Source organism: Cryptomeria japonica, chromosome 2 (assembly GCF_030272615.1).
Source record: "Cryptomeria japonica chromosome 2, Sugi_1.0, whole genome shotgun sequence".
Lineage (NCBI taxonomy): Eukaryota > Viridiplantae > Streptophyta > Pinopsida > Cupressales > Cupressaceae > Cryptomeria > Cryptomeria japonica.
In genome coordinates, this window is record NC_081406.1 from 176,199,773 (window position 1) to 176,217,927 (window position 18,155).

At 38.0% G+C, this 18,155-nt stretch overlaps 1 protein-coding gene across 1 annotated transcript; it reads right to left on the bottom strand.

Moving 5' to 3' along the window:
- Positions 1-6,891: 6,891 nt before the first annotated feature.
- Positions 6,892-7,671, bottom strand: LOC131859599 (MFS-type transporter clz9-like). Its single transcript, XM_059213543.1, has one exon. It carries the CDS (start codon positions 7,669-7,671, stop codon positions 6,892-6,894), a length of 780 nt encoding a protein of 259 aa, XP_059069526.1.
- Positions 7,672-18,155: the final 10,484 nt, after the last annotated feature.

Genomic DNA, 18,155 nt, shown 5'->3' on the forward strand with positions numbered 1-18,155 from the left:
CTTTACAAACCAATCTAGCCTTGTTCCTTATAACTTGACCATCCTCATTTAGTTTATTTCTAAAAACCCATTTAGTTCCAATAACATTCTTATTTTTAGGTCGGGGAACTAAAGACCAAGTTTCATTCTTCTCTATTTGATGTAATTCATCTTCCATAGCCTTTAACCAATGTTTATCCTTACAAGCTACAATAACAATTGTCGGTTCAACTTGAGAAATAAGACATACCTCTTCATTTGTCAGTTTTATTCTTGTCATAACTCCCTTGTTTCTATCTCCAATAATTTGATCTTCAGAATGATTTAATCTTACATACCTTGGTGTCTTTTGAACTTCAAGTTCACCACTCTGATCATCAGTCACAGTTGAATTTTTTGATTGTGTCGGTGTAACTGTCTCAGCTTCCTGTACCAATTGAGGCATTGTCGGTTCAGTTTTGATCATTTCCACTGTTGGTTCCCTGTCATATGATATAGAATGATTTATGTATTGTTCATCCACTTTCACATTAGTACTTTCCATAATTTTATGTAATCTTTTGTTATAACATCTATATGCTTTTCTTTGAATTGAATAACCAAGAAATATCCCTTCATCACATTTAGGATCAAACTTTCCAATTGAATCATCTCTTTTGATATAGCATTTACTTCCAAAAATTCTGAAATATTTAACAGTAGGTGTATGTCCAAACCATAGTTCATAAGGGGTCTTACCAGTTTCACCTTTGATGTGAACTCTGTTGAATGTGTAGACCGACTTACTCACTGCTTCTCTCCAGTAGATATGAGGCAATTTTGCTTCCATCATCATAGATCTAGCTGCATCCAAAATTGTTATTTTCTTTCTTTCAACTACTCCATTTTGCTGAGGAGTCCTTGGTGCAGATAGCTGTCTCCTAATTCTATTTGTCTCACAATAACTGTTAAATTCACGAGAAGTGAATTCACCGCCATGATCTAATCTTAGACATTTAATTTTCAATCTAGTTTTTGTTTCAACCTTCGCTTTAAAGATATTGAATTTCTCAAAATCTTTAGACTTCTCCCTTAGAAAATTCACCCACATCATTCTAGAATAGTCATCAATAATCAGCATGAAATACCTATCACCTTGAAAGCTTCTAGTCCTTGCTGGACCACATAAGTCAGTGTGAATCAAATCAAGTACATCATTATATTTATCATGCATCCTCTTGAAAGAACTTTTGACTTTCTTACCCAATTGACATTCCTTACATCCCGGATTATGAGGCTTCATAATCTTAGGTATATCTCTAACTCCCTTAGTTGAACTAATCTTAACAATACAATCAAAATTAACATGACACAGCCTCTTATGTCATAGCCAACTCTCATCAATATGAGCAATCAAACATGTCTTATTACCAGTGTTCAAGTGAAAGATATTACTTCTTGTTTGAATACCGGTTGTAATTTCCAAACCAGTTTTGTTAATGATTTTGCATTTTCTATCTTTAAACTGAAGTTGAAAACCCTTATCAACTAATTGTCCAACATTCAAAAGATTATGCCTTAAACCTTCTACAAAACAGACATTATCAGTATTATGCTTGCCATCCAAAGAAATAATACCTCTACTTTTGATCATACATGCCTTGTCATCTCCAAATCTGACTTGACCGCCATTATATTCTTGCAGGGACAAAAATTTCCTTTTATCTCTAGTCATATGATGTGAGCATCCACTATCAATTATCCATTCATCCTTATCTTCAACTTTTGCTACCAGGGCCTTTTCTTCATTTTTGATAATCGGTTCCGGTTCATCTTCCTTCAAAGCATGGAACACCCATTCCTTACCATTTCCAGATCCACTAGCAGAGTCTTCTGCCGGTTCATCTCCAGAGTCATTTGTTACTCCTTCCTCATATGCTATGTAGCATTGTTTGTTTTTCTTGAATCTATATATGTTTGGGTTAGGCTTAAAAGTTTTATAAAGTCTTTCCTCAAACCTTGCATTCCTTTTAGGACATCTAGATGCAAAACGATCAATCTTATTACATGCAAAACATTTAAAAGGTGCTTTTCCTTCATACTTACTTCCAGTTGGTCCTTTAGGTACTCTTCTAGCAAATAAGGCTTCAAGTTGCTCAAGTTCTTCATCTTCTTTCCTCATGTCTTCTAGTTCTTTTGCATATAGGGCTCCCCAATCACTCTTGCCGGTAGATGTTGATGATGATGCATGAAAAATAGGTTCAGACTTTACAACTCCAGAAGATCCAAATTCTTCAAGCTCAAAAGCAGATAATTTTCCAATCAAATTGTCTATGTTGACTAAAGTGTTTGCCATTGTTCTTAACTCATTTATAGCAATTGCCCATCTTGTACGTCGGTGAAAGGGCTCTCAAGACTTCGGAAACTGTTTCATCTTCACTTAGAAATCCTCCACAACATTGAATTCCCATAACAATCTCATTTACTCTTTCCATAAACAAACCAATTCTTTCATTATCTTCCATTTTCAAGTTTTCATATCTTACCCGGTAACCATCAAGTTTAGCAATTTTAGTAGTAGGGTCACCTTCATTCAGAGTTTGCAATTTGTCCCATATAACCTTAGCCAATGATTCCTCAGTCAATCCCATAATCTGTTGATCAGTAAGTGCACACAAGAGGGCTTCTCGAGCTCTGCAATCATTTTCAATATTCTTATCCAGGTCTGCAGGAGCAAGATTGCCAGATGCTGAATCATAAGGTGTGTATCCTTTCTCAGTGATCTCCCAAATATCCTTGCCAAGACATCTAAGATGAGTCTCCATTCGAATTTTCCATATCCCATAATTTTTTCCATCAAGATTAGGGATTTCTCTTTTGAAAATAGTTGTTGGTGGATTAGTTGTGTTAGTTACCATAGGATCTACCTCAAGCGGTCAAATTTCTGCAAAAGAGGACCAAAGCTCTGATACCAATTGTTAGGATAACTGGCAAACAACTGAGAGGGGGGGGGGGGTGAATCAGTTGTTAACAAATTATAACTTTTAATCCACAATATGACCTTAAACAAATCAAGTACTCATAAAGCATAGACAGATGTCGATAGGAACAGATACTAGTAAACAATGCAACTTATCAATTAACCAGATAATCAATGCAAAACAACCATACCACATAACACCATGATTTGTACATGGAAAACCCGGAAAGGGAAAAACCATGGTGGGAAGCCTACCCACAGTCAGATGATACTTCTATAGAAAATATGTGTTACAAGAGGGGCCTGCACTTGCATGAAGGCACACTGCCTAGAGCATACTACTCATTACAAAAGAGTCTCACTGACTACAGAGAGGCTACAACCTTCTCAAGATAAATGGACAACAATCCAATAGAGTGAATTTCTGGAAATAGCATCTATTATGCCTAATTATAGTCTCGGTTATGCTTAGTGTCGGAGGACTAAATCCTCTTCTAGATCCAATTCGATCACCAATGATCGACCAACTCCTATGCCTGAATGATATTACAATATTCGCACATTATATTCCTTGACCATGACCTTTCCAATAACCATGATACTTTATAAAGAGTTTCTACCTCTAATTTATACAAACCCTAAGACCTATACCAATCAGGTCGGCCACCTAAAGATATTACAATAATATCATTACATAATTCCATTTACAATGATATGCCATGTCGGCTTAAGACCAAAACAATAATAACAAATCCATACAACATCTCAAATCATCCAGGTAATGTGTAGAGTACATGCTAGCATGATACCGGTCCATGACCTAGATAGGTATCAGACCTATTCTAGGTCCACCACGCCAAAGAAAAGTCTTTAAGCATTTGAAGCATGATCAATGACAATCTTCAGCATCCTGAAGTTCATCAAGAAGTTGCACCAACACCAATTGTGCATCCTGTCACAATTCCTCAATGAAAGTTCTGTCGGTAAAGCCTTAAACCAATGTTGGTAAGGGTTTACTAGAGTGTATGAAAATATCCAATTACCAAGCCAATACCAACTGACCAAAACATGCTCATGGAGCATAGAACTCATGAAATCCAATATACTTCACTGATCCAAACATGTCGGGAGTGTCAACATACAATCTCTTTTGTCGGTAACACTAGATCTTCTACCGATACCCTGTCTGCCGGTAACCATCCATAATAGCTATTGTTGACATCAATGACAAAACATCAATGCAACACATAATCAATTCATCCATAATTCCAACACTCTTTTAAACTATATACGCCACCATATAGTTTCATTATATATAAATTTATCCATGCGCACTCACACAAACACTAATTGAATGCAATGACTTCTCCATCATGTAGTGATCTTCGGGTTTTAAAGAATGTTGAGCTATCATTTCTCTCTGCATTTTGCAAACAATGATACTTGTTAATTGGGTTTACTCCATTATTCTTATCTTTTTTGCATCATTGTATGTATATTGTTCAGGGTTTCATTACCATGAACTCTTTGACTTTATACTCCAAATAATTACAGCGACTGTAAAATAATTGGAAAAAAAATAGTTTTACTTTGAAACTCTTATTTATATTCATGAAATTTTCAATCAATCATATAATCATCTTTCTTTCTTTCTTTGGTCTCCACCGCTTCCATCTTCTTCACCTCTTGAACCATTAACTATTCCATGAACTCATCAGATGTAATCAATTATGAATTATAACTCAACCGCAGCCCATCATGAACACCTTTCCCTTTCATCTTGTTGATGATGTGAACAGGCAACTTTAAAAGTCTTGGCAGTCCTATTTCCTATTGAGAGGGGCCCGTCTCATTGACTTGGGATAGCAGGATCTCATCTTCGTCACTACCAACTTGTGTTGTGTCTTGTGTGGTTTCTTGCTATGTCAATTCTGCATCAGGTTGACTATCTAATATGCTGCAATCGACATAGTAATACACCACATCATCCATGGCAGTTGCAGGTGGTGAAGGGAAAGTGAATGTGGATTCTTGATGTTCCCCTTCCAATCAACTCCTAAAGTCATTGCCCCTTCAACCACCCATGTCAGTTCTATTCACTGCGATAGAATAGAAAGACAGTCTTCCATACTGTCACGCACTCTTTCAGTGATGTTTTCTATAATAGATTCACTTGAAACATCAACACCGGATAGGCTCAACATGTTTTGTACAACTGAAACATCCCCACCATTTTGAATGTCGAATGTGGTGTTGGGCTACATGTCATCCATGAGGGCATTAGGATTGATGGGCCATATCCCTATCCTTTTGAAACCTGTTAGGATGTCATAAATTGTCAATGTCTATTAATCCTAGAGGATCTAGTTAATACTAAGAGGGGGCTGAATCAATATTAACAAAAACTAAAACTTTCAACACCAAAACAAACTTATCTCAGATCTGAAAACATTCAACACTTAACCATTTCTTCATAATAGGTTTCCTTATTAGATCATGCAAACTTATGAATCAGATTAGCCATCAATTCAATATCAGATCAACAAACACTATTACCAACTTATTAACTGATCATAATGCTTCATCAATCATATAATCATCATTATCGGTCACCACTTTAAGATCTCTGATAAACAAACATATATTGTCGTAACCAGTTATCTGAAATAAAACATGGACATCACAAGAAAAACAACCCACACATGAACACCATGATTTTCACGTGGAAACCCAAATAGGGAAAAACCACGGTGGGAATTGGTACCCATAAATATTTTGCACTATTTCAGAATGCGCCCTGTTAGGAGCCAAGCCCGGTTAGAAGCTTACAATGATGCCTTGTTAGGAGCAGACCTTGTTAGGAGTCACCCGGTTAAGGGGTTTACCTCAGCCCTGTTAGAAGCTTTGATCTATTAGGATCAACCTCGCAAGAGGATTTAGAACTTAGATATTGAGTCACCCTGTTAGGGGATTTTACAATATGAGGCCTGTTAAGACCTACCCGATTAAGGGATTTTAGCTGTTGTAATTGTTAGATAACAACAATGAATGATATGTGTATACCACTCAACTTCTTGCTTATCAGATCGAATTAAGTTCTAAGTTTGCATCACTCTGGCATATGTTCTCACACACCCTCGTTCAGCTTCACACACTTCTCAAAATCATCGACACTTCAAAACATCAAGCTTATTGACATAAATAACTTTTACAACTAGGTTGACATCAAAACCCTAAGAATTACTATCATAGATCTTTACAACTCATTATAGATCATCATATGGATCATTACAATCAATTACAAATCAATATCAACCATTGAGTGATCATAAATTGTCACATCAAGTCAATTTGGTACAAAGTCAAACCCTTAGCACATTCTGCTAATCACTTTGCACATTCCCAAGAAATTCGCTCTCCAAATGCGCCAAAACATCTTTCAAACACATTGCGCGGTTTGTGCCACGTTATCATCAACACATGAACTTGATGTAGATCACCGCCAAACCAAAAATCATTATTGATTAAGAGAATTCTTTACCGGTCCTTAAACCCTTCTTAAACCCTGGCAAAACTTCATCAGAAATTCAAAACATGCCTTCCAGTAACCATCATAGGATGCGGTTCTGGTTACATACTCAAATCTATCATAAAAGCTTATATATCAAACCACAAGTCACCAAACATCACCAATCACCCAATTCCATCAAAACTTATCTGCTTTACTAGTTAAGGTCCTAATTCACAGTCTTGTCGGTAAACTCTGTCAAAATGTCAAACTCTTACTCTGGTAGACCAAATCACTTAGCCAATAAAGTCAATCACCGAAAACCGACTGTAAACATCATTAAACATTAGTTGACCCTGGTTGCTATCAATGACAACACAAATAACTGATCATGTCATCTTTCCTCTACTGATACAGTCATCCATCATTATCTCAACCTCATCAGTTATGCCAAACATGCCAACAATGCCTTCTTCAAAGACTTGCTTCCTATTTCTGCCAGTTCTTCCCTCCTGATCTCCACATTTGGAAACCTTTCCAACCACGTTGATCTTTCTGTTTTGAAGTATGTTTTGAGTGGAGAGAAGACACTCACATCTAGTGGCTGTAGTTTGTGAGAGGTGTGAGCCGACAATGTGAGAAAGTCTATACCCAACATCCTTGCCTCTTGGATGGTTGTCATTGCAACATGGTTGTCATGGCTGTCAAATATAAGCAAGTTCCTATTGGTGGGTGATACAACCCCTGGAATAGATCGCACAAAGTGGTGCAACCAATTAAGGAATAGTTCCTTTATCATCCATGCGTCTTTTTGTGTTGCTATGCAAGCACTCAGCTCACATTTGGTGATGTAATTCTGTAGGTGCTTCTTCCCTTTGAACAAGTAGAAGCCTGGGATGCTTTTCCCAGAAGTGTTCATGCAACACAAAATCGTAATCCATTCCCAGCTCTTTGAGATTATGTATGAGACATTGTGACTTCCTCTCCTAGGGAGCACCCTCATAGCACCATTCTTGCTTGCCATAACCCTGATTTCATCATAGTTTTGAATCTGGAAAGGACCATATGGATTTGCTGTATAGGCCTTTGATAATGTCTCGTAGAAAGAAACAACAATGATAGGTCTCAGAGTGAGTGCCCTGTCTTTGTCAAGGCCTTCAGCTATCTGCAAGGTGAGTGTTGGATGTCGAGCTTTAAAACCAGCCCACCATGACTTCCCAAGCATGCCATCCTTGAAAGGGTTGGGTCCACCCTCACAAATTTACGCAACAAGTACCTTCAAGTTCAGGTTCTTGAGGCCATGACCAACCACTGCCATCTGTTGGCACCATTCAACAATCTATTCTTCCTCTTCAACAATGAGGATGGTTGGGGGACCTTTCTTCAATGTCATTGTTAGTCCACCCAACCATTTTGTCATTGTTGCAACTAGGATTCCCCTCTTCTTTGATGCTCCCCTGATAGACATGTCATTTTCCTCTACATCATGGATTGCACCCTCCATGGCCGAAGCCGACCACAGCTTCTGTGGCCTTGTAAATTTCCTTCCAGTTGAAGGAGCATAAAAGTCTACTATGGGCAGTGAGACAGGTTCTGGTTCCTAATCGTCTGGTGATGGGGGTATAGGATCTGCTTTGGCCACATTAAGAGGCGGGGTCTATTGCTAAACTAGGATCTTCACACATCTTGTTGTAGCGTCCTAAAATTGCGACACTTGCAATTTCGACTGCATTTCGGTCTTCACAATGGCGACGCAACATGCAACCTGAATGGAGACCCCAAAACTTGCTCACGACACTGAGAACTGCATTTTTCAACCACCGTTGGCCTGAACCTCCTTGCACCCCGTTGTCCCGGAGGTGGGACCAGAGCGCCCAGCGCCCTGGTCCCTCAGGACCAGGGCGCCCAACGCCCTGGTCCCTGGGTCCTATTTTGGGCCCGATTTCCTAAGTGATATCGGGTCTTTTTGATTGCAATTTGGAAATATACTTCCCTGGTCGGCCTAAGGTCGGGAAAATCAGTCTATCAGCCCTAATTGACAAGTATATAAACTACATTTTTCTCTCTCATTTGGGAGAAGGGGATGAAGAGAATAGGTGTACAAGGCGTGGAAACTATACTCAAGCATTCAAGCATTCAAGCATTCCTTCAAGCAATTGATCATTTCAAGTCTCCATTCAAGGCTAAGTGTTGCATTCAAGTCAAGGATTCAACCATTGAAGAGGAGATCACTTACAACATATTACTACAACATACAACATCTAAACCTTCGCACATAAGGATACCAACATCCTTAGAACAAGGTATTAGTACTTGTTTTACAGTCATTACATTTACAGCTCTTGCTCATTTCTTGGTTAATTCCAAAACCGGGGTTTGACCTAAAGGCAAACCCCTAATCCCTAACCCCCCAATCGTCTTCGCTTTTCTGTGTGTAGGTTGCAGGTACGCGGCTGAGATTGAAGATCTGGAATCCTTGTGCAGAGACGAACAGATCCCCCTTCGTTTCGCGGATTTTTCGGAGGACCGTGGCGCCGGGCGCCATCGTCCCGACAACTTTTTCTCAAATTTACAGGACAACGCCGTATCGACATTCTACTGCTAATTCTAGGTCCGCAGCTTCATCCTATAACCTAAACTCAGTTTATAAGCGAATCTTTATGACTTTCTATGCATCCTTAGCTTAATTTCCTTAATCAACATTCTTTACAAAAGAGGGTAGCTTTGCTTTCCAAACCCTTGAAATTCATTTAGCATCCAATCTTACATTGTGTGGGATTGAATCTTATGAGTTTCAACCCCTCTTTTGAATGTAAAGTCTTCCCCCTAAGTGAAAACCCATCGAATCCTAGCGAACCTCCCTTCTCTCTCCTCGGAGTTAGAAGAGGGGAGACCAACTAGGGTTCGACCGTGATTTTCCACTTTACATTTTGGTGAACCCGACGTGAACATCCTTTCTGATTTTTCATGCTTAGATCTAAAAAAAAAATTGATTACATTTCCATGTTTGATCTTTTGCAAAATTTTAGAGGTGATTGCATAAAAACCCTAAAATTTCTTTTTAGTAATTGAACTTGTGAAATGTTTAATTGTTAATGCTTAATTCAGATCTGCTTTTCTATTACAAATTATCAATTCATATCAGTGCTTTAATTTTGAAAATTAAGTGGTTAAAAGTCAAAACCCTAATTTTTGAAACCCTCTTGTTTCAACCTTTGTCCGACAATTTGACCGATCAAAACATCTCCAAATCAGCTGTAACTTTGGATTCCGCAATAAAATCACAATATCTTTCATCCCTGAAAATTTGGAAAAAAGTTGCGAGGACTGTGTTGCACTCCGAGCGCCATCGTCCTTGACATTTTTTCCAAAATTTCGGGAGCGAGATCTTGCTGTATTTTCCTGCTAAAATCCAGAATTTTTGCTGATTTTATCAATTTTAACACCTTCAAAATTACAGTCAAAGTTGGTCTTGTGATTGCTTGGTTTAAGGCTCCTAATCATTCAAAAATTATCGAAACTGAAATTTTGTGTCAAAATTGTGTTCTTACTGTCCTAAATCTGAAAATTGTGTTTGCATTCATTCGAAATTTCAGTGCTTTATTCAAATATTTGCATTTTGTGACTTTTGAAATTAAGTGCTTAATTACAACAACTTTGATTTCTGCTTTCAAAATTGAATTTAGTGTGAAATTGAGTCAATTTTTAAATTTCAAAATTTGCACTGCTTTTGACATTCCCTCTAAAATCATAAAATTCAAAATTTCAGTTTCCCTCTCTTTTTTCAAAATTCAAATTTTGCATTTTTTGACAATCTTGATAGGGTTCAATTTTGAGATTGCAACTTTAATTTGGCCTATCTACAGATCGTAAAATCACTCAATTTTTTCAGATTAGCTCTAAAATCATCATACCTTTCATCCCTGCAAATTTCGAAAAAAGTTGCAAGGACCGTGTTGCACTCCGAGCGCCACGGTCCCAAACATTTTTTCCGAAATTTCGGGAGACTGTTGTGATTGCATTTAACAGCTTAAATCTGGAAGATTGGCTGGTTTTACTGAAAATTGCTACCTCTAAAATCAAAATCTTCTCTCTCTCTCTAGTGCATGAGTTTTACAACAATAAGCCCTACTTACACTATTCCCGTTAGATGAAGCCGTAGAATTAAGTCTTTCCGAGGTTTAATTACCGAGGAGATGGAACCTAATTTGAATAGCCTTTTTAACGAGGACATGGGAAATTCCTCTAATCCTCCAAATGATGAAGAAGCTCTCCATGAAGTTTCCGTTGAACAACTTTCCAAATTGGATAACCAATTTGACGATTTTCACCAATGGATGTCTCATGAGTATCCCGATAGTCAAGCTCTTCCTTTAATTGAGGGTCTAAAACGTATGCTTCAAAGTGATAAGAATGGAATTGATGTTTTGCGCGGTATTTCACATATTGTGAATTCGAATGTGATGCCTATGAAGAGTTGTGCTGAATCTTTAGGTTATACACAACCTCCTACACAAGTCAATCATTCTATTCCTTTGACCACTTCTATTGCTAGTTTACCTACCTTTACATCAAACATCATGGCTACCTCTATACAAGACATTCCTCCTGTGATCACTAGTCATGGGGGCAATCCTCTTTCTTCAATTAACCCTATTCCTTCATTTAATCCGACTTCTTCATTCATTCCTCCAATGAGTGTGCCTATTACATCTTCACAAATGAACATGACGCAAGGGGGCAATTCATTTAACCATTCCATTCCTCCTTGTAGTGTTCCTCCTATCCAATCATCCCCTATGGTTGACTATCATAGGGTCCCACCACCTTACTCTTTACCTTCTTTCAATAACATAACACCTCCATCTCAATCTAATACATCTAATATGAACTCTTCGACTGAAGCGACCATTAATAATCTTGCACAAACTGTCTCTTCTTTACAGCAACAAATTGCCTCTATGAATCAATCTAAGTTTAGTGTGCCCACATTTGATGTAGCAAGCCCACTTTCTCTTGACATTGTTCGAGCTATTCCTCCAAAGCATGTTGAAATCCCGCATTTGGAACTTTATAATGGTAAAGGAGATCCTCTAACACATGTTAAGACTTTTCAAACAATATGTACTGATTTTGCTTATGACCAAAGGTTGCTTGCAAAACTGTTCACCAGAACATTAAGAGACAAAGCCCTACAATGGTATTGCTCGTTGCCTTCCTATTCTATTACTTCTTTCGAACAACTTGCAAATGCTTTCATTCAACAATTTCAAAACAATATAAGTCCTAAAGTTACTTTGATTGATTTAATGCATTGTAAACAAGGTGTTAAAGAAAAAGTGACTGATTTCATTGGTAGATATAAGCATTTGTATGCTCAAATTTCTTTTCCAGTGCCTGATAATGATATTCAAAGAATCTTTATTTCTAATTTGCAAAAAGATATTTGAGACAAACTTCTGTTTTATGAGTTTACTTCTTTCCAACAGTTGTGTGCAACTCTTCACAATTATCAACTGACTGTGAGTCAAATGGAACAATCACATCCTATGGCTCCGAGTGATAAGGGTGATAGCAGTCAACAACCATTTGGGAAGTTTAAACCGAACAGAGATTCTATCAAATTCAATGAAAACATCATCAACAACAATGTGAATGCAGCATCAGGTGTGCCTCCTATTTCTAAATTTTTCAGGAAAGAAAGAAAGTATACTCCTTTGAATGAATCATTGCATGATATTATGAATAAGTTATTGGGGCAAAATGTGCTTACTCTTCCTCCTATACGACAAATTGATCTTGCAAAGATTACTTCACCTTATTTTGATCACAAAGATTTTTTTCATTTTCATCGTCAGCCTGGTCATGATACTGAAAAATGCTTTTCTTTAAAGGGTAAAATTCAGGATTTGATTGATAATAATACTATTTCTGTTTCTAGAGTGAATGATAAAGGCAACACATCTGTAGCTCCTCCTAACCAAAATCTTCAGATTTTTACTGATCCATTACCTTCTCATACCTCTCATACCTCTAATGCGATTGAGGCTAATGATTCCTCTTTCTCATCTGATGGTCTTGTGTCTATGACTCTGAATGTGATTAACTTTGTAGAGAAGCAAGAAATCCCTAAAGAACCTTCCATCACATTTGATTCTAGTGAAACCATTAGAGCACCTGATGGTCCTTTATACATAGTTGCAAAAGTCAAGAATACACCTTGCCGTGGAGTGCTTATTGATCCTTCGTGCATGGTTAATGTTATTACTGAAGAATTTCTTTTTACTTTGCAATTGAATCAAGTGATCTATGACAAAACAGATGTGGTTGTGAAGTTATTTGATGCATTTTCTTCTCCTGCAATTGGTTCTATTACATTGCCTATTGAGGTCCATAATAAATCTCTTGATGTGAACTTTGCTATTATTCCTTCTTTCGAACAATTTCGTGTGAAGCTTGGCTATCCTTGGCTATCTTCCATGAAAGCTATTGCTTCTCCTATTCATAAGTGTTTAAAATTTCCCCATAATGGTGAAGTTGTTACTGTCAATCATAGTCTCTTTAAACCAGCTGAAAGAACTTCTAGCGTTCCTATTGATTATTTTTGGCCTAAACAATTCCAATCCCTTCCTCCGTGAAGTGATCATCTTTTCAAATCTTATCAAAAGTGGAAAACAGATATGATCCTATCTCTAAGTGAACCTAGAGCACCTAAACTTGACATTCCTATCATTCTTGAGAAGGAAATTCTTCCTTTGAAAGATAAAACTAATGTCTTTCCCCAAGAAGATTCCCAACCCGTCCCTATGGATGCGACTATGTCTATACCTAATAAACTTCCTAAGAGTAGACCTATACCTCCTCGTCATGATGGACTCGGTCTTCTCCCTAAACCAAAAATTCCTCCTTTGTATGGAGCAGTTCCTCCTCCTGCCTTTTATAGAGAGAAGAGACCTTCTTCTTCTCCTATTATCCAGCCTAAGAGACCACAACCTAAACACCCAAGTGATAAGGATGAGAACATTCCTCTTCCTCTATCTTCTACACTTCCTACTAAGACTAGACGTAATCGTTCTGCACGGGAACGCCGACGAAAGCGTCGTCTTAGGGCTCAAGCAGCTGCTTCTCAAACTTTACAATCTCCAAAAACACCTTCAACAAGCATTATTCCATTTTCTCCTCAGCCGGATATTGAGCCTAAATTTCCTAAACATAAGATGCATGATGGTCTTGATCCTATGTGAGTTAAAGATCCTATTTTTATAAATCTTGATGATGATATAGATGAAAATGTTATTCATGATGAAAATATTACTTCTCTTGCTTCTGATAGTGAATATGAACTTGTTGATGTTGATAACCATTTATCTAATGAATTTTCTAAAGCACTTATCCTAGCTCCTAGACAAGAACAATGTGGCTTGGAACATGAACATAGCCCTTGTTTGGATCTTGTGATAGCTCCATCTGCTGTGTTGGATGTTCCTCCTCTAGCATGTTCCCTGCCTTCCTGAAACATTGATCAGCAAGATCGGGGGGTAGATGACGTGCTAGACTAGTTACATTAGCATAGCAGATTCTCTCCCCCTCTCTTGTGTTACTTCTTCTATATGTTATTCTCATTCTTCTATTTGTTGTCCTTAGTGTTGTCTACTTGAGGACGATGCAAAGCATTGAGATCTCTCGATCTCTCTCATGTTGACTCAAAAGACACATGTGTTCCCTTCTTCTAGGTGACCTTCCTTGATTGGGGAATGAAGAACAATTATGCATACATACATGTGATATATATACATGAATTATCATACAGCATACTGACCCCGAGGAAAGCGAAGTCACCTTGTGCTTTGTGTTTTGTGTCTATTATCCTTGGGTTTATCTCACGCTTGGGGGCTAAATCTTTGCGATAACGTGCTCCTTTCCCTTCTTATATGTATCACTACGTTAAAACAATCACCCCCGTTGAGGCGTGTGCGATCGCTTTAACGTAGGGGGGCATACACCCTGTCTATCCTTTCAAGATACTTGAAAATTTCTTGGCGAACTTAGCTTTGCCTTGAAAATTTTTGGTATTTCTTTTGCATGACTCATAGTGAGGGAACCTTACTACTGACAGTCATGGTTCTCCCTCGTGATCTTCCCTTTTACTTTGTCAATCGAAGTCGTAAGATCCTTAGTCCACTGGGGGCTTGGTGTATCTTGCCTCCTTGACGTGGTGAAAGTCTTTCAATGTTGTTTCCTTGTACTTTACCGGAAGTATGAGCATACATACTCCCGCTAAAGTGGGGGCTAAATGTAGCGTCCTAAAATTGCGACACTTGCAATTTCGACTGTATTTCGGTCTTCACGATGGCGACGCAACACGCAACCTGAATGGAGACCCCAAAACTTTCTCACGACACTGAAAACTGCATTTTTCAAGCACTGTTGGCCTGAACCTCCTTGCACCCCGCTGTCCCGGAGGTGGGACCAGAGCGCCCAGCGCCCTGGTCCCTCAGGACCAGGGCGCCCAGCGCACTGGTCCCTGGGTCCTATTTTGGGCCCGGTTTCCTAAGTGATATCGGGTCTTTTTGATTGCAATTTGGAAATATACTTCCCTGGTCGGCCTAAGGTCGGGAAAATCAGTCTATCAGCCCTAATTGACAAGTATATAAACTACATTTTTCTCTCTCATTTGGGAGAAGGGGATGAAGAGAATAGGTGTACAAGGCATGGAAACTATACTCAAGCATTCAAGCATTCAAGCATTCCTTCAAGCAATTGATCATTTCAAGTCTCCATTCAAGGCTAAGTGTTGCATTCAAGTCAAGGATTCAACCATTGAAGAGGAGATCACTTACAACATATTACTACAACATACAACATCTAAACCTTCGCACATAAGGATACCAACATCCTTAGAACAAGGTATTAGTACTTGTTTTACAGTCATTACATTTACAGCTCTTGCTCATTTCTTGGTTAATTCCAAAACCGGGGTTTGACCTAAAGGCAAACCCCTAATCCCTAACCCCCCAATCATCTTCTCTTTTCTGTGTGTAGGTTGCAGGTACGTGGCTGAGATTGAAGATCTGGAATCCTTGTGGAGAGACGAACAGATCCCCCTTCGTTTCGCGGATTTTTCGGAGGACCGTGGCGCCGGGCGCCATCGTCCCGACAACTTTTTTTCAAATTTACAGGACAGCGCCGTATCGACATTCTACTGCTAATTCCAGGTCCGCAGCTTCATCCTATAACCTAAACTCAGTTTATAAGCGAATCTTTATGACTTTCTATGCATCCTTAGCTTAATTTCCTTAATCAACATTCTTTACAAAAGAGGGTAGCTTTGCTTTCCAAACCCTTGAAATTCATTTAGCATCCAATCTTACATTGTGTGGGATTGAATCTTATGAGTTTCAACCCCTCTTTTGAATGTAAAGTCTTCCCCCTAAGTGAAAACCCATCGAATCCTAGCGAACCTCCCTTCTCTCTCCTCAGAGTTAGAAGAGGGGAGACCAACTAGGGTTCGACCGCGATTTTCCGCTTTACACTTGTATGTGATGACAACCTTGTTGATGCTCTCTTCTTTGCACCATGGGCAATCATCTTATTTGCCTTCCTCATCTGCAAGAACAATAATAAATTGTACATTAGTTGTACTTCCATGACAAATATACAGATCACTATGAATTGTATAGTATGTATAGAAAATTTCTATAATTTTAAATGTAACCTACAAACATATATATAGTACAACATGGTTTACATTACGATGGAACCAACTAACCAAGTGATGTTGTAAGTCGACGCCTACTGAACGATATTAACTTTGATGCTTGACGTGGCACCTTTGTGCAAGTAAGGAGTGGATGACAAGATAGTGTAAGATGACAGTAACACTCAAACAATAGAAGTACGGTTCCCTATGTAAAATGATATCTTTTATGAGCATATTTATGTGGAAATATATTATTTATTGGAAACTTAAGCAACAGGGGTTCAGAGGTACATGCACAGACTTAGTCTGGCAGGGATTCGTGGTCAAAACCTTCTGGGTCAAGTAGTTGTGGTGGTGTAGCTGAAATGGCTTCCTTCCAAAGAATTTGTTGACTGTATAGTCAACAAGGCATATTAGAATGCAACCTGGTTTGACCATGATGAGTTTGAATGTATACTTTGGTAAAAATACATGATGTAATATATTCATTAACTACTCTTCGAAGCGTCTATTGCCATGACAGGCTAGCGGAGCTTTGACGAACTTGTGGTCCATAGTTTTCTAAAAAATATCTATTTAGATAGTTGGTTTGCCATGATTCCAAATTCACCTTGAATAATTTAGAATAGAAAGATGATTAGGTGGGAAAGAGATGATCATCATAGGGGTTTGGACAGAGAAAGAGCTGGTAAAAAATATGAGAATGTTTCACAATCCATTCTTGCTACGCACAAATGCATGGATAAGGGATTGAACTGGCCCTTTAGTGGGTGGAATAGGTGACTGCAAGAGGGGATCAAAATATTCACTGAGGTAAGTTGTACTGTCATAATCTACATCATTTGGAGTGTGGTTGCAATGCCACCTTGAGTTGTTAGTGTGTGATGGGCCTTCAAATAGTTTTCCCTATCGTATTGATAATTTTGAACAATTTGATAGCGTTCATCTCTATTTGAGACATCCACACTCAGTCGTGTCCATGTCTAATGTCTGGAATGTATCATTGTGACTTCTCCATAGTCATCTGTATCATGGTATACATTACAAATATATCATGTCACCTGATAGATGAACACATCTGTATACAGGATTTGATGCTTCTAGAATTTGCATCAACGTTTCAGATCACCCTTGTGATCCACCATCAAGATGAAGGAGAGTGTCAATTGGGGCATTTAATTTGTACAACTCTGGGCACTCTCCTTCTGTAGGATGATGGATCATAGAGTGTGATCATAAACGTTGGTGTAAAAAAGAGACAGATAATCAAATCCAGAAGCGGGTAATGTAATTCAGTCATGGCTTGTGGAAATTTAGTAAATTTAATATCTGTATATACATATATGTACATGACCTCTATATGTGCATATCAATATATATGTATATGTACATCAGCTATATATGTACATATAGGTACATACATGTAAAACCACACAAGTACGTTATTTGTAAATATATATGTATGTAGATACAGATATGGATTTCCAATGGACAATTAATTGAATTTTGTTAGTACATACAACCGTAACACCATTTTGATGTTCAAATCGGTAAGTAGTTTGTTGTTTGATGTTCAATTGTGTTTGGATGTTTCTATTGTGATATTTGTATACATTTATATGCACAAAGTTAGTAGTTTTGATGTTTACTGTTAAATTAATTCAAAATTTGATGTTTGTTTTTGTTTCAGTTCATTTGAGTCATTGAGGGTTGGTTTTCTATCATGCAGGGTTTTAACAATATGTTCACTTGTGCATTTAGATGTTTGAATTGGGCTTATATGTATACATTTGTATTTACATATATGAACATCAGTTGTAGATGTACATATATGTATATACATAGAAGTAGAAGGGTTGTAAATGTATGGGTCTATGTTCATGCAACCATGTACACTAAATTGAGTCACTATTTGATGTATGTCCACTTGAGTCAGTGTTGTGTTCGAATTGGCATGAAGTCAGTCATTTGCAAGGCTCTATGTTCATTTTCAATCATCTTCACTTTTG